This window comes from Symphalangus syndactylus, chromosome 16 (assembly GCF_028878055.3).
Source record: "Symphalangus syndactylus isolate Jambi chromosome 16, NHGRI_mSymSyn1-v2.1_pri, whole genome shotgun sequence".
NCBI lineage: Eukaryota > Metazoa > Chordata > Mammalia > Primates > Hylobatidae > Symphalangus > Symphalangus syndactylus.
This window is the reverse complement of record NC_072438.2, coordinates 100,852,554-100,880,432: the sequence shown is the minus strand read 5'-3', so window position 1 is coordinate 100,880,432 and position 27,879 is coordinate 100,852,554. Positions and strand designations below refer to the sequence as shown.

General features: G+C 58.1%; 1 protein-coding gene across 1 annotated transcript; it reads left to right on the top strand.

Moving 5' to 3' along the window:
• Positions 1–1,239: 1,239 nt before the first annotated feature.
• On the top strand, positions 1,240–21,034 carry SLC6A18 (solute carrier family 6 member 18). The gene is made up of 12 exons (XM_055245957.2): positions 1,240–1,399; positions 7,675–7,815; positions 8,206–8,343; positions 10,993–11,174; positions 13,464–13,574; positions 14,593–14,705; positions 15,676–15,804; positions 17,673–17,829; positions 18,518–18,722; positions 19,177–19,336; positions 19,571–19,733; positions 20,817–21,034. The coding sequence occupies exons 1-12, from the start codon at positions 1,240–1,242 to the stop codon at positions 21,009–21,011; spliced, it is 1,854 nt and encodes a 617-aa protein (XP_055101932.1). The 3' UTR covers positions 21,012–21,034.
• The last annotated feature ends 6,845 nt before the right edge of the window (positions 21,035–27,879 follow it).

Here is a 27,879-nt window from a genome sequence, read left to right as displayed (position 1 = left end):
GACCCTGTGCGGGAGCTCCCATCCCATCTACATCTCCTGATTCATGCGTTGTTTCGTGGGTTTCAATGTCTCCGTAAATGTGGTAGAAATGCAGGTTCTATGGGCATAGAGTGTACGTTTCTAAATAAATCCCTTCTGTTTAATATTCTCACCCTGAAAGTTACTGTTGTCCAGACGTAGAGGGATGAGTGAGCCAGTGACCTCAGAGGGGATGGTGGGGACGGCAGGTCCAGCTCCTGCCTCCTCCTGGGGGTCTGGCTTTGGGGGCTTGCTCTGAAGAGACCATGGCCCAGGCCTGTGGCCTCGTGACGGGGACCAACCAGCTCTTCTCATCTTTCCTGACACTTCCTCTCACTCAAATAAGAACCTTCCAAAAATGTGTCCACCTGGGCCCCTGCCCTGGGACTCATGGATTTGGAGTTGTGGCCACACGGTTGAGGGGTGCAGTGTCCAGTGGAATGGGGCAATTGCGGGCTTGGGGGCCCTTGGCCTGTCCCTGGCGGGAGCATCTGCAAAGAGGAGCCCCAGAGTCCAGGGAGCACTGTGGGGAGCTCCTTAGAGCTGAACTCACCCGGTGTCAGCTCATCAACTCTCCACCCACGGACAGGGGTGCCCCGAGCACAGGAGAGGACTCAGCCCTCTGCCCCCACGCACGGTGGGTGCCTGTCACCCTGTCCTGCCCAGCAGCCTGAGGGCAGCAGTGGGGGTGAGGGCAGTCCCCGGCCTCCCAAGAGCAGCCAAGAGGATCCCTGCGGGCATCCGGGCTTCGGGTGCATGCAATCTGATCTGAGTTGTGTCTGACAGTGACAGAGTGACAATCTACAAGTATCTCAAGATCAAAAGGTTAAATAAAACATAAGAAATTTAAAACAATTAAAATATGCCTCAGTCTTGGGAATCCTGGTGTCCGCAACAAACAAACTTGAGGCTGTCCTTGCAAACGGTCCTCATGGTGCTGGGGGTGGTGCCAGGCCCGGCGTTTGCCTGGAACACAGAGCGTGAGAGAAGGAGCAGAGGACGTGGGTGCCAGGGAAGGACCCCAGTGTCAGAGCCAGGGCCTGGGCCTGAGTTACCCATTAACGGCACTCCACTGGTTTTCCTTTAAAGAAATGAATAAATACAACTGCAGGGGGGCTGCCTGTGCTTTCCAAATGCTGGCAGAGGCTGGAGACGGCTCTCTAGTGCTGGGTGTGGAGTGAGGCACCACCCTCGCCCTGAAGCCTGGGGCATTCAGTCACCATGGCTCATGCCCCAGAACCAGACCCGGCCGCCAGTGACCTCGGGGATGAGAGGCCCAAGTGGGACAACAAGGCCCAGTACCTCCTGAGCTGCATCGGGTTTGCCGTGGGGCTGGGGAACATTTGGCGCTTCCCATACCTGTGCCAGACCTATGGAGGAGGTAAGCACCCGCCTGCGTCCTGGGGCAGACTCCTAAGCAGCAGACGCCATCTCCACCCTGACCCGCCAGGCGCCTGCCACGCATCCCCAATGCTTGGGCAGAGTCACTCCTTCTGGAAACCAGGGTGCACCATTGCCCACGGCAGAGTCAGTCCCCTCAGGGCCCACCTGCGGTCTTCCGGGACCTCAGGGCAGCTTCACCACTGCCCACAGCAGGGAGGGTCCAGTCCCCTCGGGGTCCGCTGTGGTCTTCCAGGACCTCAGGGCAGCTTCCTGCCAGGCGTCAGGTTGAATGGGCCACCCTACCTGACCCACACACTACAAGCAGTGAGCGCTCTTCCGTTTGAATGTTGTCTGTTCTTTTAAGAACACGCAATCCGCTCTGGGTTTCCTCGCCACAGCCTTGGTGTGTCCAGACATGTGCTCAGGTGCCCTTCCCCGAGGTTCTTTGAAGGAATTTGGGGGCCCACCCCTCGCCTCCCTGGCTTTGGTTGTCTGGGAGAGCCCTGTAGGGGGTGCCGGGATGCTCAGAACTGTCTGGGTGACTTTACTGACCCTTGGACTCACCACCCCCAGAAGTTCATTGGTGACTGAATAGGCTCCCACGCACCCCGAGCCTCCCCTCACCCTGTGCCTGCTTCTCTTCATGCAGGGGTCACACTCTGCTCACCATGTGGGGACATAGGCGGCAGGGACAGGCATGAACCACCACTCTCAGGGAGCCAACGTACATCACCCATCACCCAAGGACACCCAGGTCTTCCCCTTGCCCCACGGGCAGGGGCTTCCCAGGCCGCAGAGTCCTCCTCAGGCCAGGCCGGGCTGCTTGGTCAGCCTGTTCCCCGGGCCCTCAGCTCCTTCTCTGAGACCCCCGCACAACTATCCCTTGTTATAAGGTTACTCCTTTAAAGGGTTTTTCCTCCTGCTTAAGAAAAGATTCTCAACATGCAGAAAATGCCGGCAATGTGCACGAACGGAAAAAACAAAAAGAAACACCTGTCACCGCCACCCTCGCGGCACTGGGGTCTGTTTGAGGGTTTGGGGCTGGAGAGGGCGCGTTGGGCCTTGGATCTTCTCCTCATGAAAGAGTCCTCTTGAAGGCATTTCTGAAAGCACCAAAGCCCTAAAGCAGAGGGCAGAGGCGTCCCTAGCTCCCAGGGCCCTGGCTGTCCGCGCTGCGGCGTCCCTGGCTCCAGGGGCCCTCACTGCCTGTGCTGCGGCTCAGTCTGCTAAGAGTCACCAGAGCGTGCAAGGTTGTGGGGGCAGCAGGCTTCACACAGAGCTGGAAATGCCAGCCAGTGCTTTACCCACCGACGCCTCGTTCGCCAACGCCTTGCCCACTGATGCCGTGCCCGCCGATGCCTTGCCCACCAAAACCCAGTTACCATTGCTAAGCGCCTGCAGTGTGCTGGAAGTGTCTGGCACTAGCCTCCCCTAAACTCAGCTGCTCCACGCTGGGGCAAGGCTGGGGAGGCCCCCACCTGCGGTGCTGCTGAGGAGGGAGAACAGCCCTGCCCGCCAGCTGCGCCGGGACTTCAGGGCTGCTCCATTCATGAACGACTCTGCCATCAGTCTCCTGATGCAAGCCACTGGGTCGCACGTCATGAAACATCCAAGTTTATTTAACTCACGTGTTTCCTAAGGGCCCTGCCGTCAGCATTCTCACCCCACCCATGTGTGAACATGCCCTTCACTTTGTCTCACTGTGAGGATCACTCATTGATGATTTTGAAAACAAGATATAATTAAGAAGCAGGTACTGTGCAGCTTTTAAAATTTGCATATACCCATGACTACCAAAGGCGAATATTATTTGCTCTCCCATTCATAAGTATTTAACTACATAAGTGTTCTCTTCAAAGCTAAGACTTGTAAAGCAACATTGAAACAGAATGTAGCAAAACGTTGCGGTAAAGATTTACAGTGATTTTATCACATCTATGACATTTCATGGCAGCTGCTTTATTACATATTCAGCGCCTTTAAATCAAAGGAACGTAGACTCGTAAATGCCAAGCGACGGGTTCAGGCCAGCTGCCCGGGACACTCTAACACTTGCTGTGGTTTAAGCTTTCAACCCAGGAAGCTTTTATGACTAAGCTGGTGGCCGTGGGCTGGCTGTGTCCACACAACTGAGGTCACTCATCAAGCACGCCCCCTCAGCACTACTTCCTGCCTCCAGTGTTCAACCGACTTCTGTATCTCGTAGGTGCTGCTGAGATCTGTGGATTCTTGCACCAAAAACCACACTGTATTAATTACTATGGCTTTTTTGTAAGTCTCGACGCCTAGTAGTAGAGCAAGGCCTTTTTTTTTTATTCTTTGAAATTTTGCCAGCTACCACTTTTCCTCTGAGCTTTCCACCAGGTTGTCAATTTCCAGAAGAGATTCTTCGGTGCTCCCTCGGCCCTGTGCTGCTTTCTACACTGCCTGGGGGGAGTTTCCACCTTGACGGCCTTCACCCCTTGGAGGCAGTGCCCAGACAGTGGGGGCCGGCACTGGAGCACCGTCTGCACCCTCGGGGCTGCCGGCTCGGTCTCCTTTCTGCCTTCCTGCGGGTCTCTCCATCATGACCTGGGGCGTGTCTCTGGTCGATTCTCAGCAATCCCTGGCTTTTGCCGCTGCTCTGAGCAGAGGCTGCTTCTCCTCTGCATTTGCTCAGTGGCTGTACTGCGGCCTCTGCATCTCTCAGCCTCGGTGCAGTGGGGTGCAGGTTTCTCTCGATCCTGCGTGGACGATTGTAACAGCAGCCAGCCGTTCACAGCCACCTTTCCCGTCTTCAGCAGACACCACTGCGTCCTCCCTGCTCATGAACGACACTGCTAAACTTCAAGTAATTGTTGAAACTAGGAGCTGCAGCCTGGGCAACATAGCGAAACCCTGTCTCCATAAAAAATATAAAAATTAGCCAGGTGTGCTGGCGACTACTTGTAGCCCTGGCTACCCAGGAGGCTGAGGTGGGAGGATGGCGTGAGCCTGGGAGGTCGAGGCTGCAGTGAGCCATGACCGTGCCACTGTACTCCAGCCTGGGTGACAGAGCAAGATGCTGTCTCAAAGTAAACACCCAAAAAGGAGTTGTGTAGACATTCTTACCATGTGGAATCAACCTTTCTTTCTTCAAATTCGGAAAAAATGCATGGACTGACTGTCTCTTCCCGCGCGTTCAACGTAAAGGCTGCCCAGTGAGACCCGTGCCCACGCAGGCCAGGGAAAGCGCCCTCCGTGCTGGGCTTGGGTTGGCCAACAGAGCCACCACCCCCAACTACAACACTCTGGTTGGTTTTTTATTTACATTTACGCCCACATGGCAGTCTAAATATGGCTTTAAATGCATCCAGTGTACCACAGAGTGGACGCTCCTATTTCGTGAAGGTCCTAGCTGTGGCCTCAATCTCATATTCACAGAAAACCTTCTCATCTCCTCTCCCCTAAACACAGCAGATTCAGCTTCCCCAAATTAGTCACAGACAGAAGCTCACTTCTCCCCAAATCTTTCCCTTCGATGATCTCGTCAGGGTGGTCTCTGCCAAACTGACCTCAGCCTGGTCACCTGAGGCCCCAGCCCAGGCTCGATGGCCCTCCCCACAGAGCAGGGGCCAATGGGGCCCAGGGCACCTGCCAGCCTGGAGTCTGCAGTGCTCCAGGGATTCCATATCTGGACAGTGGATCCCATATCTGGAACCCGGAGCTCCTGCCCACCGCAACGTGGTGCCCACACCACCCACATCTGTCCTCCACCCGGCCATTGTGTGCCTGAGGCCTGAGTGTGGCCACAAAGCCACTACTGTGGGAGGGGTGGCTGGTCACACACCGGCTGCGAGACCTCAGGTGCAGGCTGGAGGTCGGGGGGAGGAGGGGCTCCACGGTGCAGGCTGGGGGTGGGGGGAAGTGATGTTTTCACAGTGCAGGCTGAACAGGGGAAAGGTAAGAGGGGCTCTCATGGTTCAGGCTGGAGATGGGGGAGGGAAGAGGGCTCTCGCAGTGCAGGCTGGAGGGGAGGGAAGGGAAGAAGGGCTCTCAGGTGCAGGCAGAGCGGAGGGAAGAAGGGCTCTCAGGTGCCGGCAGAGGGGAGGGAAGAAGGGCTCTCAGGTGCAGGCGGAGAGGAGGGAAGAAGGGCTCTCAGGTGCAGGCGGAGGGGAGGGAAGAAGGGCTCTCAGGTGCAGGCTGGAGGTGGGGGAGGGAAAAGGGGCTCTCACAGCACAGGCTGGAGGTGGGGGAAGAAGGGCTGTCACGGTGCAGGCTGGAGGTGGGGGAGGGAAAAGGGGCTCTCACAGCACAGGCTGGAGGTGGGGGAAGAGAGGCTGGCTTGGGGGTGTCCCCCATTCACATGGGAGCCTGGCCCTGAGCAAAGCAGGTATGGTGACTCCCTGCCATGAGCTCCCTGGGGTGTCCTGGGTTTTGTTCCCCTTTGCTCCAGGCCCTGGCCATGGCTGTCCCCACCCTAGCAGGAGGCATCTTGGGGTGTCAGGTGCCTCCACCTGAGGCTGACCCCGTAGACCTCAGCTTCCCCTCTTCAATGCTTGTCTTTCTGCCGCTGTGTAAATGGCACGGATAAGAGCCATCCCGTCCCCACATGCTGGCCCTGGAGTCCTGTGCAGAAGCCAACAGCGGTGAGGGCTCACCTCCCGCTCTAGGGCCTCCCTGTCCCCGTGGCAGTCACAGAACATTCTCATGGTGACACAAACCCAGAGCAAGGCTGTGTTGATGACCTGGAAACGAGCTTCTAGAAGCTGGACCCTGCCTGGCAAAGTGGAGCTGACAGGAGACGCTAGGCGCGGAGACGCACGGCAGGGAAGAGTGCGGGCAGCTGGCACCCATGTAGGTCAGCGTATTAGGGCAGAGGGCCTGAGGTCAGTGCCACCCCGGAGCCTGTCCCAGCACCTATGCATGCAGGTGGGGAGGAGTCAACAGCCCTGGGCACAGAAGTGGAGCTGCACAGAGACCCAAACTCGTGCACAGATGGTGACTCGCTTGGGGAACAGTGCAGCTGCCGACGCTGTGAGGCCACCAGGAGGACTGAGACGCAGCGTGCAGACCCAGGGGCCTCCTCGGCAGCGTAGGGACACCCACGGAAGAGCCCGTGGAGGAGACCGGGAAAGCCAGCATCCTCCCAGCAGGTCTTGTAGGCAGCAGCTGAACTTAAAGGTCAAATTGCAGGAATCGATCGTGCCCAGCTCTGCCGCTGGGGCCAGGAGGATCTGTGGACTCCACGGGAAGCCAGCCCTGCTCGCATCCTCAGCACCAGGCCCTGGCAACTTGTCTGCCCCTTCCACTGCGGGTGCCCCAGGCAGAAGGCACGGCCATTCATCTCTACTGGGTGCTTCCACTGGCTCCAGGAAGTGGAGCCGGCCTGTTCCTCCTGCCCTGGGGCCCGTAGGGCCTTCATCCTGCCGTGCCTGTGGGCACCCCCATCATGGCGCTGGATGGAGGTACAGAGGCCCAAGATGCCAGGATGTGGGGGGACAGGTCCAGCCCTGATGCAGCTCTCAGAGTCTCGGTCTGAGACACCACTTTTCTGCGACATCCCCATGAGCAAAGATGGTTCCAGTTCCCAGGAGAGCCCGCCAGCCGCCCCGGGGTCCCCGTGGGAACAGAGCAGCCCTCAAGCCGCCCTGGGGTCCCTGTGGGAACAGAGCAGCTCATGCCATCTGTTGCATGAAGCTCCAACAAGAGCAGCATGAAGCCAGGGAGCCAACAGGCGACCTCACACAAAAGCAGCCAGACCTCCTCCGGTGACTGGGGTGTTTAAGAAACATGCTCAGTCAACACTTTATTTCTGCTGACTCATGAATTTTCAGAAAATCACGTTAATGAAAGGAGCTGTTTTCCCATGGGGAGGCTGATGGTGGAGGCTTTGAGTGATTCCGCCAGGTCCCTGCACGCCTCCTTCCCACAGAGGCTGAGTCCCCACTGCCGGTCACAGCAGCCCCCAGGAAAAGGCAGGTGCCGCAAACAATGCTGGTCCCTCAGCAAATGCAACACAGGGGTCACGCTTAGACCCCAAGTCCTAGTCCAGGGCCGGCTGCCTCCTTTTGGGCCCCCTGCTCCCCTCCAGGGCCCTGCTCTCTTGATCAGAGGTCTCAGCAACTGAGCCGAAATCAGAGGCAGGATTTGGCAACCCGACAGCACCCCGGGGGTGTCTCCGCCACTCAAGTGGTGCCCCCAACATTCAGGTCCCGTCTGCCCCTTGAAGACCACAGGTGGCTCCCCCGGCCCACGCCACAATCTCCACCAGCCCCCAACCCTGGGCAGGTGCTGACCACCCCCTCCTCACAGGGGCCTTCCTCATCCCCTACGTCATCGCACTGGTCTTTGAGGGGATCCCCATCTTCCATGTCGAGCTCGCCATCGGCCAGCGACTGCGGAAGGGCAGTGTCGGCGTGTGGACGGCCGTCTCCCCGTACCTCAGTGGAGTAGGTAGGCTACCGTCCTCCTGTGCCCTGACTGAGGCTGCCAGGGACAGGGCCCTCCTGGATGAGAGGTGGGGCGGGGGCGGGTCCATGCCTGTGGTACGGAAGTGGCCAGGCCAGGCCAGCGGGCGGGATGGCAGGGAGCCCTTGGGTGTGTGTGAGAAGCAGCGGTGACTTGGGGAGAATCAGAAATGGAGACCGTGTGTGCCGGGACATCCCGGAAGGACCTGGAAGCTGGTGTTGCCATTCACGTGTGAGGTGTGAGGGAGGCCTGGCTTTCAGCCGCGCCCTTCAGCATGTGTTATTTTATGTTGTTATTTTGTTTTATTCTCACTGCTTCTGGGCAGAGGGAGCTGGGAGGAGCCCTGGGGCTGCCTGACATGGTCCCTGTCCACAGGGCTGGGCTGTGTCACGCTGTCCTTCCTGATCGGCCTGTACTACAACACCATCGTGGCATGGGTGCTGTGGTACCTCCTCAACTCCTTCCAGCACCCGCTGCCCTGGAGTTCCTGCCCACTGGACCTCAACAGAACAGGTGACCTGGGCGCCGGCTGCTGTGTGGGTCTGCACACGGCCGAGAGAGGCATGCGCTGCAGTGTGCCTGGCATCAGAGCAGCTGCGGGTGGCGGATGCTCACTGCAGGGGGAGGGCCGGGAACCGGTTGCTCTGTGTGCACATGCACGTGCCTCGGTCTCCCCAGGAGCACACGTGCAGTCCGGTCATTATGACCTCCACGCTGTCCTGTGCTTCCCTGCCAGGTCTGGACCACCGAGGTCCCCTTGCAGCCATGTGCATGGCATGGTCATGAGAGGGCACTGCCATTGTTAGATTTAAGACTTTAGGCCGGGCGCGGTGGCTCACGCCTGTCAACCCAGCACTTTGGAAGGCCAAGGTGGGCAGATCACTTGAGGTCAGGAGTTCAAGACCAGCCTGACCAATATGGTAAAACCCCGTCTCTACTCAAAATACAAAAATCAGCCAGGCATGGTGGCGGGCACCTGTAATCCCAGCTAGCTGAGAGGCTGAGACAGAAGAATTGCTTGAACCCGGGAAGTGGAGGTTGCAGATAGCCGAGATCATACCACTGCACTCCAGACGGGGTGACAGAGTGAGACTCTGTATCAAAAAACCATCGAACAAACAAACAAAAAACAGACTTTGGGTCCAGCCCTCAGCCAGGAGCTCCATCTGGGGAGATCTTCTAGACATGAATGACAGTTATATTTTCTTTCTTTTTTTTTTCTTTTTTGGGACAGGGTCTCCCTCTATCGTGCAGCCTGGAGTGCAGTGGTGCAATCATGGCTCACTGCAGCCTCCAACTCCTGACTCAAGTGACTCTCCTACCTCCACTTCCCAAGTAGCTGGGACCACAGGCAAGTGCCTCCACACCCAGCTAATTTTTTTGAGACGGAGTCTCGCTCTGTCGCCCAGGCTGGAGTGCAGTGGTGCTATCTTGGCTCACAGCAAGCTCCGCCTCCCGGGTTCACGCCATTCTTCTGCTTCAGCCTCCCAAGTAGCTGGGACTACAGGCGCCCGCCACCACGCCCAGCTATTTTTTTGTATTTTTAGTAGAGACGGGGTTTCACCGTGTTAGCCAGGATGGTCTCGATCTCCTGACCTCGTGATCCACCTGCCTCGGCCTCCCAAAGTGCTGGGATTACAGGCGTGAGCCACCGTGCCCAGCCAACACCCAGCTTATTTTATTTTTTGTAGAGACGGGGTCTCAATATGTTGCCCAGGATGGTCTTGAACCCAAGGGTTCAAGTGATCCTCCTGCTTCAGCCTCCCAAAGCACTGGGATGACAGGCGTGAGCCACTGTACTCAACTGACAGTCATATCTTTCAATGACTTGCTCAGGAAGCAACTCTGACTTTCTTTCCTTCCTGCCTTTTGCTAAAACTCACACTGGGCTGGTGCTGGATGAGGCCAGCCTCGGGGACCAACACTGAGTCTGCACCTGGATGTCCTGGGCCAGAGCTGGGCACCCTGGGGAGGCCAAGAGCCCTGGCTGTGCCATCAGCCTCCTGGCACCTCTCTGAGTGTGGGTGGTCCTGCCAGGGTTCCTCCAAGCCACACTCCAGAAGTGGCCCCAGGATAGGCTATCTGCAGCCCGAGTTCCTGGGTGATGGTTTGTGGGTCCCAAATTCCTTCTACCTTGTCCAAGGTCACAGCCCAAGTTCCTGGGTGATGGTTTGTGGGTCCCAAATTCCTTCTACCTTGTCCAAGGTCACTTGGGGTCACTTAGGCCAGCCTTTTGATTTTCAGGCAGGCCTAGAGGGGTTAAGTCCTCTCTCAATGCACACGGCAGGGCCCCACAACTGCCCTTCCCACATCTGCCCCATGCTCCACTGAAGGAAAATTTCCCAAGAAAAGGGCCCGGAGGGGCCAGCTCTGCCCATGCCCTTCCCTCAGCCAAGTGTGGGGCAGGCAGTGCCCACTCAGAAATGGGCGGTGACAGTGCTTGGGTCAATGACTGGCAGGGCCTTAGAAGGAGACCTAGAAGAAGACTTGGGGCCAGAGGACAGTGTGGAGGGAGGAGCCCTGTGACATGGGCAGTGGCCCGGTCGGGATACCGGTAATCCTCAGACTTTTCCATGAGGGAGCCCCCACATTTGCCCAGTCAGGCGTCCCAGAAATGGGCTGCAGTGGGTCCTGAGAGACGTCGCAGGAGCCTGCTGTTGTCAGACGCTGCCTCTTGATCCCTGCATCAGCCTGTGGCCCTGTCAAGGAGGAAGTGGGAGTCACAGGACAATCTGCCCACCTGGCCACAGCCTCACTTTCTCCCCAAGCACCAGCCAGTCACACACTTGACACATGCAGCCACTCTCCATTCAGTGCTTCTGTGCCACCCTTGGGGGTCTAGGATGGGGGGTGGCAGGAGGAAGTGAGGGGACCAGCTTTACACGGTGACAGTGATATCCAAGGGGCTGCAGGCTGCCCCGGCTCAGCAGGGCTCATAAACCTTTGCAAAGTGGAGCTTCCCTTTGAGGTTCACTCAGCCTGTTCATTTTCACAGCCACATCTGTTTCTCCATCTCAGCCCCGGGCCCAGAAAGAAGTGAAAGGGCACCTCAGCCCAAAAGGGCAGTGTTGCAAGCAGCCCAGTGTAGCACCCTCACCTCAAGAGCCACATGGTGAGGGTGCTACACTCCGTAGCCAGCCTGTGACAGGCCCCCGGTTTCAGGGTTCGTGGAGGAGTGCCAGGGCAGCAGTGCCGTGAGCTACTTCTGGTACCGGCAGACACTGAACATCACAGCAGACATCAGTGACAGTGGCTCCATCCAGTGGTGGCTGCTCATCTGCTTGGCAGCCTCCTGGGCAGTCGTGTACATGTGTGTCATCAGAGGCATTGAGACTACAGGGAAGGTGAGAGCTGGCAGGGCCTGATCCCCTCTCTTGCTTCCTCCAGCCCCCAAGACCCCTCCCCATTGACCTGTGTTCGCTTTGTGTCTACAAGCTCTTACAAGGGGCATAAACATTTAGGATTGCAATGTCTTCTTAGTGAATTGATCCCATTATCACTGCGAAGCAACCTTTTTTATCCTGGTGATATTCTTGGCTCTGAAATTGAGTTTGTTTTAAAATAGCCACTCCGGATTTCTTTGGGCTATGTTAACACAGTGTATTTTTTCCATCCTTTTTCTTTTAAACTTTTTGTATCTTTATGTTGAAAGTGTTTTTCTTGTAGACAGCATACAATTGGATCTGGCTGTTTTAACCAATCTGACAATCTCTGCCTTTTATTTGGGGTGTTTAGAGCATTTACATTTAATGTGATTATTGATATGGTTGGGTTTAGCTCTGTCCTCAGATGTGTTTCCATGTGCCCCATCTGTTTTTTTAATTCTTGTTTCCCTCTTTCTCTAGGTATTTTTCAGGATCCCACTCTAACTCCTTGGTTGGTTTAGCTTTAATTCTCTCTTGTTATTCTAGTAACTGCTTTAGAGGTTACAGTCTACATCTCTAGCCTGTCATGGTCTATCATTAAGTGATCTTGGGGCATTCTATGGTCATTTAAGAATGTCATTGCATTTTATCCCATTTCCCTTCCCAGGCTTTGCGCTATTGTTGTCATACATTTTACTTATAACATGTTATATAAACAGCAAATGCACTGTTATCAGTTTTGTTTTAAACAAGCGATTATCTTTCAAAGAGGCTTAAATAATGAGAAAAACTGTATTGATGTTCACCCATGTGGTTTCCATTGGGAGCAGCAGAAAAGACCAGTAGAACCTGAGCCTCCTACTTGCCTGGGCCCCTCAAGCAAGAAGAGTCCTCACCCTGTATTCTTGAGTGTGTGCTATCATCTCCAGTCTGGCATCACACATGTGTGGATTCTTTTCAAATGACAGCGCTCAGTCCATGCACCCTGGACCGTGCCTCCTGACCTGTGGGCCTCAGACACAGGACCCCAGTACCCCATGCCCTGTGCAGTGTCTCAGGACCCCAGTACCCCATGCCCTGTGCAGTGTCTCAGGACCCCAGTGCCCCATGCCCTGTGCAGGGTCTCAGGACCCCAGTGCCCCATGCCCTGTGCAGTGTCTCAGTGTGCTGAGGTTGCCATTCCTCTTACGTGGAGGGCAGGGGTCTTCATACTTGAGAGGACTGGAATTACTGAATTAGACAAAGCAGCCAGCCAGAAATTCCAAATAATCCTATTATAAAGGCCCTTAAAAATGCATCCCAAGCTGGACACAGTGGCTCACGCCTGTAATCCCAGCACTTTGGGAGGCTAAGGTAGGCGGATCACATGAAGTCAGGAGTTCAAGACCAGCCGTGCCAACATGGTGACACCCAATAAAAAAAAATTAGCCAGCTGTGGTGTCAGGAGCCTGTAATTCCAGCTACTTGCGAGGCTGAGGCAGAAGAATCGCTTGAACCCAGAAGGCAAAGGTTGCAGTGAGCCGAAATTGGGCCATTGCACTCCAGCCTGGGCAAGAGAGTGAGACTCTGTCTCCAAAAAAAAAAATAAAAATGCATCCCAGGTGATTCTGCAGTCAGTCTGTATTGGAGGAACTGAGGAGAGGAGTATCCATCTGTAGATGCTTTTCCATGTGGACGCCTAGTGTGCAGACCCTTGTCCACAGCTGATGAGAAGTGGGAAACAACTGTATGTGGGCAGAAGGGGAACAGGGTAGGTGCAGCCAGGTCGGGGAATAGGGTGGGAGGAAGAGGACTCTGGCCACACAGAAGGGCTGAGAACTTGAGAGTGGACAGGAGGGAGGCCGGAGAGGGGACCAAAGAAGGGAAAGGATATAGTCAGAAACGAGGGTGGCCAGGAGAGAGGCATGTGGAGGCGGTGGCTTGGGAGAGGGAGGCCAGGGAGGGGGTATGGCCCAGACCCCTCTTCAGGGCCCAGCCCCTTTGCTCAAAGGAGGCCTGAGTCTCCCAGATGGCCAGTGCTCCATGGGGCACAAACATGTAAACGAATGTGCATGTGACCGTCTCTGGTGAACCCCAAACCCTCCAAGCTTGCCCTGAGCCTGCACCCCACCATCCCCCAAGGTGCACCCCCATCTGTCCTGGTCGATCCCGTACCAGAGGCGGCTACTCTGACCACAAGGGCGGTGTCTGGAGCCTGCCTGCTTCTCTAAGGCTTGTGGACGGACCAGAGGCCATTCCAAGTCTCATGACTCAACCTTTTCTTTTAAGGTGATTTACTTCACAGCTTTGTTCCCTTACCTGGTCCTGACCATCTTTCTCATCAGAGGACTGACCCTGCCAGGGGCAACAAAAGGACTCATCTACTTGTTCACTCCCAACGTAAGTGGGTCTTGGATCAAAGTTCAGGGCCCCCAGCACACACATTTCAGGGCCGTGGCCAGCAGCTCCCTCCCTCACCTGGGAGCGTGAGAGGCCAGGAGCCACTCCAGCAGCTGGGCTGCCTGGTGGTCAGGGGTGAGGTTGGCCCAGGATGGCACAGGAGGAGGAGGGCCTCAGGAAAGAGGTCAGGTTTGGAGTGGGCCTGGGGCCTCAGGAGAGAGGTCAGGTTTGGAGTGGGCCTGGAGGAGGACTTCGATCTGGGGCAGGTGGACTTTGGCACCTGTGGGACACCAAGTGGACATGGATGTGAGGGGTCAGGGGAGGAGCAACAGGGTTCAGGGAGAGGCTGGCTGGGGACCAGATGTCCCTGCTCTGAGCCCGACTCCACCAAGGGCCTTGTCCAGCTCCATGCACCCCACCAGGGAGCTACAGGAGCCAGAGCCTGCTCCAGGAGCCTGCACGGCTTCTAGAGCATTCCATACTATCCCAGATCACAGCACTCCCTGCCCAGCATCCCGAGACAGTTTCCAGGGTCTGGTGTGGGAGTGGGCACCTGGGCATGGGCACGTATGCCCGGAGTCCTAGCAGAAGACAGAGGACACCTTCCTAGGTCCCCCAGAAGCAGAAAAGCCAGGCTCTGTGCATGGCATCCCTGCCCTCAGGACTTCAAATCACCCAGAACTGCCAGGTTAGAGAGGTCACAGTAAACACGCCCACGCAGGAGCTGCTCAAACCCATCTCCAGCCCCGAAAACCCTGCCAGCTACGTTCTCACGTGGTCGTGACAGCCACCGGCTCATTTGGCCACGTCCCGGACAGGGGCCTGGCATTTGCCGTGTCCAGAGCTGCCACTCCACACCTGCACACCTGCATGGTCCTACCCTGTTCCTGGTGTCTGTACAGGTCACACTTGCTCACGAGTGTCCCCAAAGCCACCTTGGGAACATTCTGGAACAGTCAGGGCCACCAGCTGGTGTGGTTTGCCTGCTGAGTGAGACGCTCTCCCTGACTCATTCCAGATGCACATTCTCCAGAACCCCCGGGTGTGGCTGGACGCAGCCACTCAGATATTCTTCTCTCTGTCCCTGGCCTTTGGAGGACACATCGCTTTTGCAAGTTACAACTCACCCAGGTAGGCAGCCAGGTTCAGCTGTCCAGCCAGAGAAGCTTTGGGGAGACGCCCCGAGCACTTCCTGATCTCAGGATCACACTGTGGATCCAAGGGTGGCCTTGTGTGAACCTGAGATAAGAACCTCACGCCACCGCCTGGGGCCTCGCAGCAGCTCCCAGCACGTCCGGAGCCGGCTGCAGGAAGCCAGCCTGGATAATCACACCCAGGAACTGGGGTGTAACTGGGCACGATACCAATCAAAATGCACATGACACATGGGGCCATAAAAGCCTCGATGGTCACCTGAAATAGACTCAAGGCCCATTGGTGGCGACGTGAGCAGGTACTGCTTTTATGATGTCATAATATGCACAGAGCCCTTCAAAGTGCAATTCCACGGATCATAAAATGCATAGCCCAGTGCACTGTGATGAACCTGAAACAAGCCTTATTTCCTGTGGCTGCCAGTATTTCTGTCCCCTTCAGAGGCAGGCAGTTTGCATGAGATGGGAGGGGCACGTTGGTCCCTGGGCAGCTCTGCCCGCTGGTGGCCTTTAGGGAAGGAAGTGCCAGCTGGGACGCCAGGGAAGCTTTAAATGTTTGTGATTGACACCTTACTTCCTTGAACTCACACTGGAGCTGCGCTGATGTGCGTTTCTCCTTTGGAGGTGATTTTCCAAAACATCTACATTTCAGATCCTCCATGAATGCCCTGCCTCTCAGCTTCCTGTGGGCCCAAAGGCCTTGGTCGGGGTGTGAATGGGTTTCAGATCCTTAGCAACCTTGAGCTGGGGTTGCTGGAGGAGACTGTGGGGAGGGGTCCGAGGCCATCCTGAGACTCCAGGACTGGCAGCAGCAGCCCCTGGGTCAGAGAAGGGGCACCCCAGGCGGGAGAGAGGGTCAAAGAGGGAAGCCCCCTCCTCACTTCCTCCCCTGGGTGAGGCCCAGTTACCGCCTGCAAAGCCCGTGATGAGCGTGTGTTTGTGCCCAGGAATGACTGCCAGAAGGATGCGGTGGTCATCGCCCTGGTCAACAGCATGACCTCCCTGTACGCGTCCATCGCTGTCTTCTCCGTCCTGGGGTTCAAGGCAACCAATGACTACGAGCACTGCCTGGACAGGTGAGCACAGGTGCCACGCCGGGCTCTGTGGGGCACAGCCGCCAGGCAGGTGCCCGTCACACCGAGAATCCCACCGCATGAGGAAGGGTGGCGTGGGCACATTTCATTTCTGTAGGGTGTGGAGTGAATGGTGTCCCCAGAAGGTCACTTCCACCCAAAACTTCAGAATGTGACCTGGTTGGAAAAGGGTCTTTGCAGATGTAATTAAGTAGGATTGGTCCCCCTGGAGTAGGGTAGGCCCTAAATCCAATAACCGGAGTCCTTATAAGAAGAGTAGACAGACACAGAGGAGGAGGCTATGTGAAGACAGAGGCAGAGGTCGCAGCACTGTGGCCATGGCACCGGGACGCCTGAAGGTGCAGAAGCTGGAAGAGGCGGGAGGAGTCTCCTGTGCAGGCTCAGGAGGGGCGTGGCCTGGCCACACTGGGATTTCAGATGTCACAGTTCTCCAGAATGGGAGAGGATGAATTCCTGTGATTTTAAGGCACCATTGCTGGTCGTTTGCTGCGGTGGTCCCAGGACCTGATGCAGTTAGGTTGTCCCCTGCACAGGCGGCTGCCTCGTCAGACCCACAGCCTTCTTAGAGCACCCAACCTGCTTGTGAGCTACCTTCAGGCAGGTCTTTGAGAACCCACTGGGCAGATAGCATGTCCCTGCCACATGGGGTGACTCTGACCCCACCAGGGTACATGTGGCAGCATATGGAGACATTTTTGATTGGCCACACTTGTGTGAGGGGTGTGCCTGGCATACAGCGGGTGGAGGCCGAGGATGCTGCGTAGCACCCTACAGTGTCCAGGACGGCCCCACCCAGAGAGTGACCGGCCCTGAGTGTTCCAACCCCAGCCCCCTGTGCTTGGGAGCACGGCAGCACGTCAGCACTGCACCCGACGGCACTTTTCAATAGGGACGTCACCAAGAAAACGCACACAAAAGTGGAAAACATAGCATTCACAGGCCACAGAAAGGACAGTGGATAAGCTGGGTCAGGGAGGGCAGTGATTTACAGGATTTACAGGATGAGCCAGGTCGAGAAGGCAGAGCTGGGCTTCGTTCAGCCCCAGCCGGGGACGTGCCTGGCGGGCAACTCCGATTTCTGCTCACTCTGAATGTCGCAAATAACCACAAAAGTGCACAAATATTGACTTGGGGTTACAAGCACATCTTAGTGAGCAGGTGGATAAGGACCAGCCACGCGCACAATGCCCTGCGCCGTGCAGCCCAAGCTGGCCTTGCATGCCACACGGGGCTGGAAGTGAGGGGAAGGAGGCCTCTCTCTTCAGGATTGTTCTAGGAACAGCTGGAGCCCCAGAAAGGTGTTTGCTGGTATAGATGCGCCCCGCCCTTGGCTGTCTGTGCTTGAACCTTAAGCCCCGAGGACAGAATGAGCCTTTGGCAGTTGAGACAGAAGGGCGGGCAGGTGGGCTGAAGTCCTCCCAGCAAACCTTCAGAAGCCCAGGTCCTTGTCTGCAGGGCGGCCCCTCATGGCGAATCAGGACCCACCTTCGAAGTGAGGAAGCTGCCACCACCCCCATCCCCTTTGCACTCATGGGGGAGTGCTCCCCTTCCAAGCCCAGGGGGGTAGAGAACAGCTTCTCCCCCAACCCAGCAGTGTGCATGGAGTAAACCGTGCCCCCACCAGTGCCCAGTGCCACCCTGTCACAGCACAGGCGTCCACACGATCCCAACAGGGGCAGGGGGTGTACACATGATCCCAACAGGGCCAGGAGGCGTCCACACGATCCCAACAGCGGCAGGAGGGGCCCAGCCTTCCCAGGGATGCTGTTCTTCCCAGCACCAACCAAGGGTTTCTCTGGATGTGTTTGGGAACCAGGGCCATGAGCCCACAGTCCTCTCTGTCCCCACAGAAACATCCTCAGCCTCATCAACGAGTTTGACTTCCCAGAGCAGAGCATCTCCAGGGACGACTACCTGGCTGTCCTCATGCACCTGAACGCCACCTGGCCCAAGAGGGTGGCCCAGCTCCCCCTGAAGGCCTGCCTCCTGGAAGACTTTCTGGATAAGGTACCTGCACACCCCCTGGGGTAGCCAGGCGGGGCCATCCACAGGAGCACCAGGGCCACACTGGCTGTGCCCCACTGCCAAAGTCTACAAACAATTCCCACAGACCCAGGGCCAGGGCCTGTGAACCGAGGACCCTGGTCTGTCTTTGTCTCAGGTTGCCAGGCCTCCTGGAAACCCGAAGCCCCGGGGTAGCTGTGTCCAGCAGACACTGCACCCAGCAGTCTTGGGGGTTGGGCTGACCTGAGAGAGTGGGCATTGCTGGTGCCCAGACCCCAGGAGAGGGGGTGGCCAGCATGAGGGTCACAGTGCCAAGGCATGGCTGGAGTCCAGCCACACTCAGGGCCAGTGGATGCCCAGACCTGGGGGCACAAGCAGGGGTGCACATCCAGGAGGCAGGTGTGGGATGCATCTTAGGGTACCTGACTCAAGGCATAAAAGGCCCTGGGTTCTAGGCCTAGCTGCCTGCTATGGGTTATTAAAGGGGAAGGACCCTCCCCTGCAGAGTTGCGCTTGCAGCCTGGTCTCCCAGAAGGCATGGCCAGCCCTGAGCCACCTCAGCCCGACACCAGGAGGGGTGATGTGCACTCGTGTCCTCGGCCTGGGAGAGTGTGTGTCCTGCAGGCAGGCGTGTGTGTGTGGTGGAGTGTGTGTGTGCATGGCCCGAAGCCTGGGGCTCTGTGTATTGCAGAGTGCCTCGGGCCCGGGCCTGGCCTTCGTCGTCTTCACGGAGGCTGTCCTCCACATGCCAGGGGCTCCTGCGTGGGCCGTGCTCTTCTTCGGGATGCTGTTCACCTTGGGGCTGTCGACCATGTTCGGGACCGTGGAGGCGGTCATCACACCCCTGCTGGACGTGGGGGTCCTGCCCAGATGGGCCCCCAAGGAGGCCCTGACTGGTGAGTGCACAGCTCGGCCGCCCTGGAGGACCTGTCCCCAGCATCTGGCCGTCCACTCCCACCTGCTGTCCAGACGCCCCTCCTGGATGGAGAGCACAAGGGGCCAAGCCTGAGTTCAGGGAAAGGCTGAGCCAGGCTGCTCCTTGCTGACAGCCATCACGGGAGAGCCGAGGGTCGAGGGAGGGTCAGGGCTGCCCCTCCCCCACGGCCCCAGAGGCCACATCCCCCATCCGCAGCAGGAAAGCAGGTCTTTCCTGCTCCTTGAGCACAATACAAGAAAGAGACCGGAGAGGGCAGGGATGGAGGGTGGGAAGCCCAGAGAAGTCTCCAGCCCAGGTGCCCTGGCTCTCCCCGCTGTCCCAGGGCTGGTCTGCCTGGCTGTCTTCCTCCTGACCCTCCCCACACCTCCACCCCCCACCTCCTTACCCCCCACACCCCTCTCCCACTGCCCCAGGGCTGGTCTGCCTGCTCTGCTTCCTCTCCGCCACCTGCTTCACACTGCAGTCTGGGAACTACTGGCTGGAGATTTTCGACAGTTTTGCTGCTTCCCTGAACCTGCTCATGTTGGCCTTCCTCGAGGTTGTGGGTGTCGTTTATGTTTATGGAATGAAACGGTGAGCTGCTGCCCCACCGAGCACTCCTCTGGGACCCACCAGGGTGGGACGCGGAATGGCTGCCGGGCACAGGCACAAGCCGCAGCTGCCCAGACCACCGAGAATGTTCTGCCCTGGGGAGCTGCTGAGGCACCAGAGGGTGCAGGCTGGAACCCGGTTAGGGTCCGGTCCTCGGCTTGGAGTGGGTGGACCTTCCACAGGCCACGTGGAGCCTGAGCCCAGCATCTGGTGCAGGTTCTGCGATGACATTGCGTGGATGACCGGGAGGCGGCCCAGCCCCTACTGGCAGCTGACCTGGAGGGTGGTCAGTCCCCTGCTGCTGCTGACCATCTTCGTGGCTTACATCACCCTCCTGTCCCGGAAGCCACTGAGCTACAAGGCCTGGAACCCCAAATACGTAGGTCCTTCCGGTGGGAACCTGGGGAGTCCTGGGACCCCTCGGGCTCGGTCTGGCCTCCATGGTGCCATCCAGTGCCCAATGACCCATGCGGTACACATTCACGTCCTAGTGACAAGGTGGCATGGTCACTTCTGCCTGGCAAACTGGGAAGCTGGGGATGTGAACAGGATGGGCTTTGTGCAGCGCCCCTGAGTGCCCGCTGGGATCAGAAATGGCATCAGGGTGACCATGGGCAAGCGCCTGGTCAGTGGAGTGAGAAACTGAGCAGTTCCCAGAGCCCAGGGACCCCACACGGCCCTGGAGCTCCTTCTTGGGGATGTGGCTTCATCCTCCCTGCCTGTGTCCTGCCCATGTGGCATGGGGACGGGCAGCTGGACAACTGCCCATTCCTGGTCTGTGACAAGAGATGTCGTGCACAGACCCCTACTGTCACCCAGTGGGTCAGTTTGGCTGGAGGCCGTTTCCATACAAGAGCCTCCCAAGGAGGGATTGAAATGCCAGCCACCCTCTGAAAACGCCTCAGGAGCTCTGAGCAGCGCCGGCCTCTGACATACCGCGTCTGAGTCCCCGCTGGTGGCCGCTCAAAACCTCACCATGCCACTCCTTCTCAGGAACGTGGATGCCACTCCTCCCCAAACGTGTCTCGGAAAGTCCCTCCTTAGCAGAACACCAAGGACAGGTGAAGGAGGAGTGACCATGTATTTTTGAAGAATTTCCATGGTACCTGCAGCCGGGTGGGTGGTGCCACCCAGTGTATAGGGGAGAAAGCTGGGGACACGGCCTCCAACGATGCCCAGTGGGTTGAGGCCATGTAGCCCCTCTGGTTCCAGAACACGACACCTAGGCCTGCCTGGGGGAGTCACCAGCCCCAGGAGAAGCTCAGCCCAGGTCCCCAAACTCCTGGCCCAGGGGAGCGGTGGTGTGCGGCCACAAGTCCTGGCCACTGCTCTGGCCGCGCCTTTTCCATTCCCACCCAAGTCCGGGTGGGCAGGTGGCTCTTGCCCCTTGATTAAGGAGCAGGGGGGTCAGCCTCACGGCCCAGGGTGGCTGGCGCCAGCTAGTGAGCCCGTGGTCCCGCAGGAGCTGTTCCCCTCGCGTCAGGAGAAGCTCTACCCGGGCTGGGTGCGCGCCGCCTGCGTGCTGCTGTCCTTGCTGCCCGTGCTGTGGGTCCCGGTGGCCGCGCTTGCTCAGCTGCTCACCCGGCGGAGGCAGACGTGGAGGGACAGGGACACGCGCCCAGATACGGACACGCGCCCGGACACGGACATGCGCTGAAGCCGCCCGGAGCGGGCCGGGGGCGGGACCTGCATGGGCGGGTCTGTGGGTGGGCGGGGCCCCGCCCACGGGGCCGACCCCAATACACCAGCGACTCGACCTTGATGCCGGCTGTGTACGCGTGGTTACTGCTTTCCCGACGCCCGGGCAGGGCTGCAGACCTAGCCCCCAGCGCTGCTGCTTGGGGCCCGCCCCTAGGGAGGTCTCGCAGGGCCCCGGCATCCCTGCTGAGCCCGCGGCCTGGGCGTCCGGCAGCGGCTGGGGTCCCTGCGCTTGACCGGGCTGGCTCAGGTATCTTCGCAGGTGCGGAGCTCCCCAGTCTCACAGACTGAACCTAGCCTGGCTGGTCTCTGGGGAAGAGCGGCCGCCCGGGTGGCTCAGGGGGGCCGCCTGCACCCCGGTTCCAGGTTCCAGGCGGGCTGTGCCCCTACAGCTCGCAGGCGGCAGGGGTACCCAGGACAGATGCTTCCTCCTGCCTGGGAGCGGGGCCGTGGGGTCTGGAGTCTGCAGTCTGGCTGACCCTTCCTGACATTTCTGAGAAACACTGTAGGTTGCCACTTTTATTTTCCCAAACTGTCAAATTGTATTAAGGAGGTACCAAAAGGCTCCTGCTGTCCCGGGGCAGAGGGGCGACAGGCAGGAGCTCGCTCACGTGGGGCAGTCACCCGCGCCCCAGGCGCCAAGCGCACTGTGCAGCCCCGTCCAGCCCGCCCTGCTCCAGAGTACCCCGGCTCCACGCGCCACGCGCCTGCTTCCCTCCTCCCTCTCCCTCTGTTCCCTCCTCCCTCTTTCCTCCCCATCCTTTTTCCTCTCCTCCTTCCCCCGCAACAGCACCACTGAGCCAGGGATCAGGTCTCTGACTCGCCACACGGAGGGAGGCCCCACAGGTCCTGGCTTCCTGCCGCCGGGAGGGGCCCTGTGAAGACCCAAGACACCTGCTCCCGCTTTTGAAAAGGGCGCCAAGCCAGGCAGCACTGTCCGTGGTGCTGAAAAATCCCAGCATCAAGGCGCGGCCGCGGTTCTAAGCGTCCACTACACGCATTCTTGTCGGGAACCGTCCTTGCCCACGGCCAGCCCAGAGTAAACAAAAGCACGTGCACCGCTACCCACCTGCAGATAAACTGAGTGCCAAACATGCAGTTAACGCCAGCGCAGCCCACCCAAGCGCATCCTGAGCCCACAGAGGGGGGGGAAGCTGCCCACCCAAGCGCATCCTGAGCCCACAGCTGGGGGAGCCGCCCACCTAAGTGTGTCCCGAGCCCACGGCAGGGGGGAGCTTCCCACCTAAGCGTGTCTCGAGCCCACAGCGGGGGGAGCTGCCCACCCAAGCGCATCCTGAGCCCACAGCGGGGGAAGCTGCCCACCTAAGCGTGTCCTGAGCCCACGGCAGGGGAAGCTGCCCACCTAAGCGTGTCCCGAGCCAACAGGGGGAGCTGCCCACCTAAGCGTGTCCCGAGCCAACAGGGGAAGCTGCCCACCTAAGCGTGTCCCGAGCCAACAGGGGGAGCTGCCCACCTAAGCGTGTCCCGAGCCAACAGGGGGAGCTGCACTTTGTCCCTCCATCCTGCAGTCGTGATGCCCCCCACACCCGTGGTAAGGCAGGGGGACTTGAGGATGAACATGTCACAAAGGGAGTCCGTCCACTGTGAGATGGGGCTGCTGCAGAGGACAGTCTGGCATCCCCAGTTCAGCCTCACAATCTTGTCGCAACTCCATGCCTTGGGCCTAATAGCCAGCCTCTTCCATTGTAACTGACACAAACAAACTCAAACCAAATGGCCTTCACCAGCTCTCAGAACTGGCCAAGTTCAGGGTGGGCTTCTGGCCCTACTGGACCCAGGAGTTCAAGGATCCACGTGACTATCTCCCCTCACTGTTCAGCTTTTTTAAGTAGGGCGTCTCCATGACCGTTCCAAAATCCTTTTGGTTCATGATCTGGGTGAGATGCTCCCCCTTCAGAGTCTAGACATCAAATTGCAGGGAACAGTGATTGCAGAGCCTGGAGGGTGGGGTGGAGGGAGGGGTGGTTCCCCAAAGGAAAGCCTCCAGAAGCCAAAGCAACAGCTGTGTTCCATGGTGTCACCAACTCACAGATGCAAAAGGTGGAGTAACCTGCTCAGAAGCCAACACTGCCAAGGGGCATGTGTCCCAAAGGCAGCTCTTGGGACACCTTCCCCAACTCACCATAGGGCCTGCAAGTCCTGCTGTTGACCTGGAAAAGAAAAACAGGCAGCTGTTGGCAGCAGGGGTGCTGACAAGCCACTCACCGAGGTTACATTTTGCGTCAATACCATACTTAGAAAATAACTAGGATGTGAGCAGGTGCCCCCTGCTCCCATCCTGGATCAGACTTTTGGGTGTAGCACATCCTAACGAGCGCTGGGGCTCTGCCCAGCACTCTGAATAGGGGGAGCTGGAAGCAGCATCATCTATAGCCCCACCCTGAAGCTTCAGAGTCCTTGTCCAGCTGCCGAAAAGGGAAGGGGTGGGGGGCCAGGACAGAGAGGACACAGCGGACGCTCAGCCCTCCAGAAAATGCCATGCCACCCATGTGCCTGATGCAGCCATGGATAAAAATGGGTAGAAAGGAGGAGGGACAGAGGTGGCCCAATAGGTGATGACGGGTGGACAGATGGACGCCCCAAAGGGAGGCAGAGGTGGTCTGTCCCATCCCATTGCCAAGGTTGTTCAGGGACAGGGGCTGAGGCCTCATGGGCTGCAGAGGTACCCGAGCACCATCGAGGGAAGGGGAGACCAGGGCCAGGCAGTGAGCAGAACTGGATGGACTGACCCTGCGTGGCCACGCCCCATACTCAACACCTTCAACTTGTCCCTCACCCTTGGAAAAAACACTCCAGGGGTGGGTGTCTCAGACTGGCCAGTGTCGGGACAGGAGTAAAATGCTTCTGTCACCTGACCAGAAGTGGCTGGAGCAGAGGAGCTGTAGCTCCACCGAGCCCTCCCCTTCCAGGAGCAGCCGTGTTGAACTGGAAATAAAGCCAGCTGCAAATGAGGCCAGCCGGCCCCGGAGATGGACACAGCTCCTGTGACTGCGGCGGTCACATGAGGACAGACTGTCCTGTGAGCTGGTTCCTGGCAGAGGGTGAACCCAGGGCTGCTTTGCCAGGCACAGAGGAGTCAGGGAGCACTTGATGGGAAAATGAGGTTCAGGGCCCAGTTTTCAAAAGCCGGATGGGGCTCATCCTCAGGGGAGAGCCTGAGGTCACCAAGAACCAGGGAAGAATGCACGAAGGACATAAGTGCAGAAGGAGAAGTGAGGTGGGAGGTCATGGAGGGCGCAGTTAGCACTGGAGCTGCCCCAGGACTTGCCCACCCGGCTCCAAGGGAAGCAGCCTCTTCCAGCAAGGGTGGGCCCGGACCTGACAGAGAGGACCCCACTGCCACGGCCAGGGAGCGTGAGTCTCCCATCCACACTGGGGGCTGGGGACGCACAACTCCAGGTGGTGAGCCCAGGGCTTCGTGCCGTGTCAGAGGAGAAAGCCAGTCGGGCTCCCTCCCGCAAGACTTGGTTCTTTCATGCCTGCATGAGGCTGAGGTGAGGCCCAGGCCTGTCGTGATGCTTGCTCTCTGGGTCCGCAGAAGTGGGACCATGGAACCTGTGCATCCAGATGGCACCTTGGAGACCTGTCCGACCCTCCTGCAGGCCACAGTGGAATGCCCAACACCAGGCTCCACAAACCTGGGTGACCTGCACTCGCTGGGGGCCCTGGTCAAAGCTGGATCCAGGGTGAAGAGGCTCCATCCCTGCCCATCAGTGTGAGGACCCCGCCAGCAGCCTCGGCCATTGGAGCTGGATGGGCACCGGAGCTCTGCTGCCCCAGCACACACATTTCATCACGACCCCAGGTGACCAGTACGCAGGGAGGCTAGAAGCCCCACTGTCTCTGTTCCTCTCTCCCTCTTGGCAGCAACTCCACCTGAGCTGTCCCACACGATCCCCAGGGGTGGGCTAAGAGTCTCATTCTGAGAACTGTCTCTGTATTCATTTTCCTGCACTGGTATTCCATTTGCTGCTGTAACAAATCACTGGAGCTTAGTGGCTTAACACAAATGCATTATCTTACAGCTCTGGAGGCCAGAAAGCTGAAATGGGTCCCACTGGTCTGAAATCGAGGCGTGGGCAGGGCTGTGTGCCCTCAGGACGGGGAGGATTGCTTGCTTTTCCAGCATGGAGCGGCTGCCCCCATTCCTTGGCTGGGGGCCCCCTCCTCCATCTCAAAGCCAGCAGTGGCCAGTGGTCCTTCTCATGTCCCCTCTCTGACTCTCCCCTGCCTCCCTCTCTCACTTCTAGGGACCCTTGTGGTCGTATCAGGCCCGCCAGATAATCCAGGATGACCTTAAGTTTGGCTGACTGGCAGCCGTGATTCCACCTGCAGCCTCCATCAGCCTCTGCCATGCGGGTGACACATTCACAGGTTCCAGGAGAAGGACGTGGGCATCTTTGGGGAGGGGCTGTAATTGTGCCTGCCACAAGTGCCTGGGGCTTCTGAAACCCACCAAAGTTTGGCAAGCCCTCTGCACAGCATCCTTCCCAGGCAAGCACCTGGCACCAACATCGAGGGTTACAGCGGGTGCAGGACTGGCAGGAGCGTGGGGCTGAGGCAGGAAAATAACCACTACCTTTCAGGGGTCCTGGCTGGTGTCACCCACAGCCTCCACCCTTGCCTGCTTCTCCTCCCTTTCTGCTTTGAACTCACTCGCTCCATACACGCTTGTCTGTGGAAGGAAGCTGCTTGAGATGAAGTTCAGGCCTAAGGAAGTCCAGAGAGCTGGAGTTTTTCTTTCCCTTTAAAACTTTTTTGTTTTCATTTTGCCCTGAGATTTGACAGTCTACCTAGCACGTAGCAGGCCTTCTTCTCCTTCTTTCTTCCTTTTTTTTTTTTTTTTTTTGAGACAGGGTCTCTGTCGCCCAGGCTGGAGTGCAATGGTGCAATAACAGCTCACTGCAGCCACGACCTCCCGGGCTCAAGCTATCCCCTCATTCAGCCTCCCAAGCAGCTGGGACTATAGATGCCGGACACCACGCCCAGCTAACTTTTTGCATTTTTTGTAGAGATGGGGTCTCCCTATGTTACCCATGCTGGTCTCAAACTCCTGGCCTCAGACAATCCTTCTGCCTCGGCTTCCCATACTACTGGGATGACAGGTGTGGGCCACCGGGCCTGACCTTACATAGTGGTTTTTAAAAGTGCCAGGCAAGGGCAGTGGCTCACACCTGTAATCCCAGCACTCTGGGAAGCTGAGGCGGGAGGATCACTTGAGCCTGGGGGTTTGCGGCTACAGTGAGCCATGATTGTGCCACTGCACTGACAACCTGGGTGACAGAGTAGACTCCATCTCTAATAATAATAGTAATAATTAATAAAAAGAGACCAATCAAAAAGTAGGTGCTTAGTGAGTTAAGCCACATCAAAGCAAATACCTTTTTTAAGGATCTGATACTTTAGCAAAAGATGTAAGTACTGAGTAAAATTTCAACAAGAAACACCTGGAGAAACAGGATTCTGGAGCTTTGTGGAAGGTGATAACTGAACAAGGGCCTGACCTGTTGGTCTCTGATTCAAACCCAGGTGTGCCTGAGCAGTGGCCTCTGCTCCCAGGAGTCCCGGCCCTGTTCTGTCCAACCTTCCACTGAGGTCGTCCGCCCACGGCGCCCGGGGCCGCTCCCTTCCGGTTTGCAGGGCAAAGGCGCCCCCAGGCCGGCTGCCAAGAGCCCCTCCTTCCTCACAGCTCCTATACGGGGGCTCCAGGCGCCAGCATGCATTTACGACAGTCTGTGGACTTGGGCCCACCATAAACACATTAGGTTCGGTCACTCATTCTCTGAAGCAGCAGCAATAAATGAGGCCATATCCAGCGGCCATAAGCCCCCACCCGACACCAGGCACATCTGGGCTGCACTCAAACCACAGCCCTGTCCAAGGTGCACTCAGTAGGACCCGGCCATACCATGGGGCCCCACCAGGGACCTGCTGGAAGGCTCCGGGGCCGTTCACGCCGGGCCGTCGGTGTCATGTGGCCCAAGCCAACTTCTGAGGAGGGGCTGTTTCTTCACCCCAAGATTGCGTCCCTCTAAGCCGCCCCTCCTGTTCTCTGCAATCCTTCCAGTTCCTTCTGCCTGAGGAAGGACGTGTGTCCAGCTCCACTGCATGCCTGGCGCCCGCCCTGGGAGATAAGTCTGGATGAGACTGGGAGATAAGAGGATGACAGACCATCACCAGCCCCACCTAGAAGCCTCCTGTGTCCACACCCTCCACCGCCCCACCCCACTCCCCTTCAGAGATCAGAATCCTGGTCTACACCCTCCACCGCCCCACCCTACCCCCCTTCAGAGATCAGAATCCTGGTCTACTCTGAAAAGAATAGCCAGAGGGGGAATGTGACTTTCAACCTGAGTTGGGGGCCTGAGGAGGAGGGATCCTGGATTTCATACAGGATGGTGTCATGCCCCGCCCCCCACCTCCATGAACACTGATGGCCTGGAGGGTGTGCACCAGGGAAGCACATCCGGATCCACGGCTGCAGGTGAGAGGCAGGGGAGGAGGGGGCCCAGCCAGGCTTCCCCATCTTCCCTGCCACCCAGACCAGCCCCCCCATCATCCCTGCCACCCCAGCTGGGCCCCCCTCACCCCTGTCACCCCAGCTGAGGCCCCCATCATCCCTGACACCCCGGCTGGGCCCTCCATCATCCCCGCCGCCCAAGCTGGGCCCCCAGCATCCCTGCTGCCCTTTGGACCTGGACTTACTGTTCCCTCTTCCAGGGTGGGGGCTCCCACTGTCTACCCCCCACCCTCCTTCCCCTCCTGCCTCACAGCATCAGAAACCTCCCAGGCCCAGCCAGGCCATG

What these genes read in the sequence shown, in the direction of transcription:
- SLC6A18 (XM_055245957.2), top strand. Translation starts at nt 1,240, where the DNA reads ATGGCTCATGCCCCAGAACCAGACCCGGCCGCCAGTGACCTCGGGGAT. An exon ending in CCCGTACCTCAGTGGAGTAG is followed by an intron (nt 7,816 to 8,205) that starts GTAGGCTACCGT and finishes CCCTGTCCACAG; the next exon opens with GGCTGGGCTGTGTCACGCTG. An exon ending in GCAAGTTACAACTCACCCAG is followed by an intron (nt 14,706 to 15,675) that starts GTAGGCAGCCAG and finishes GTTTGTGCCCAG; the next exon opens with GAATGACTGCCAGAAGGATG.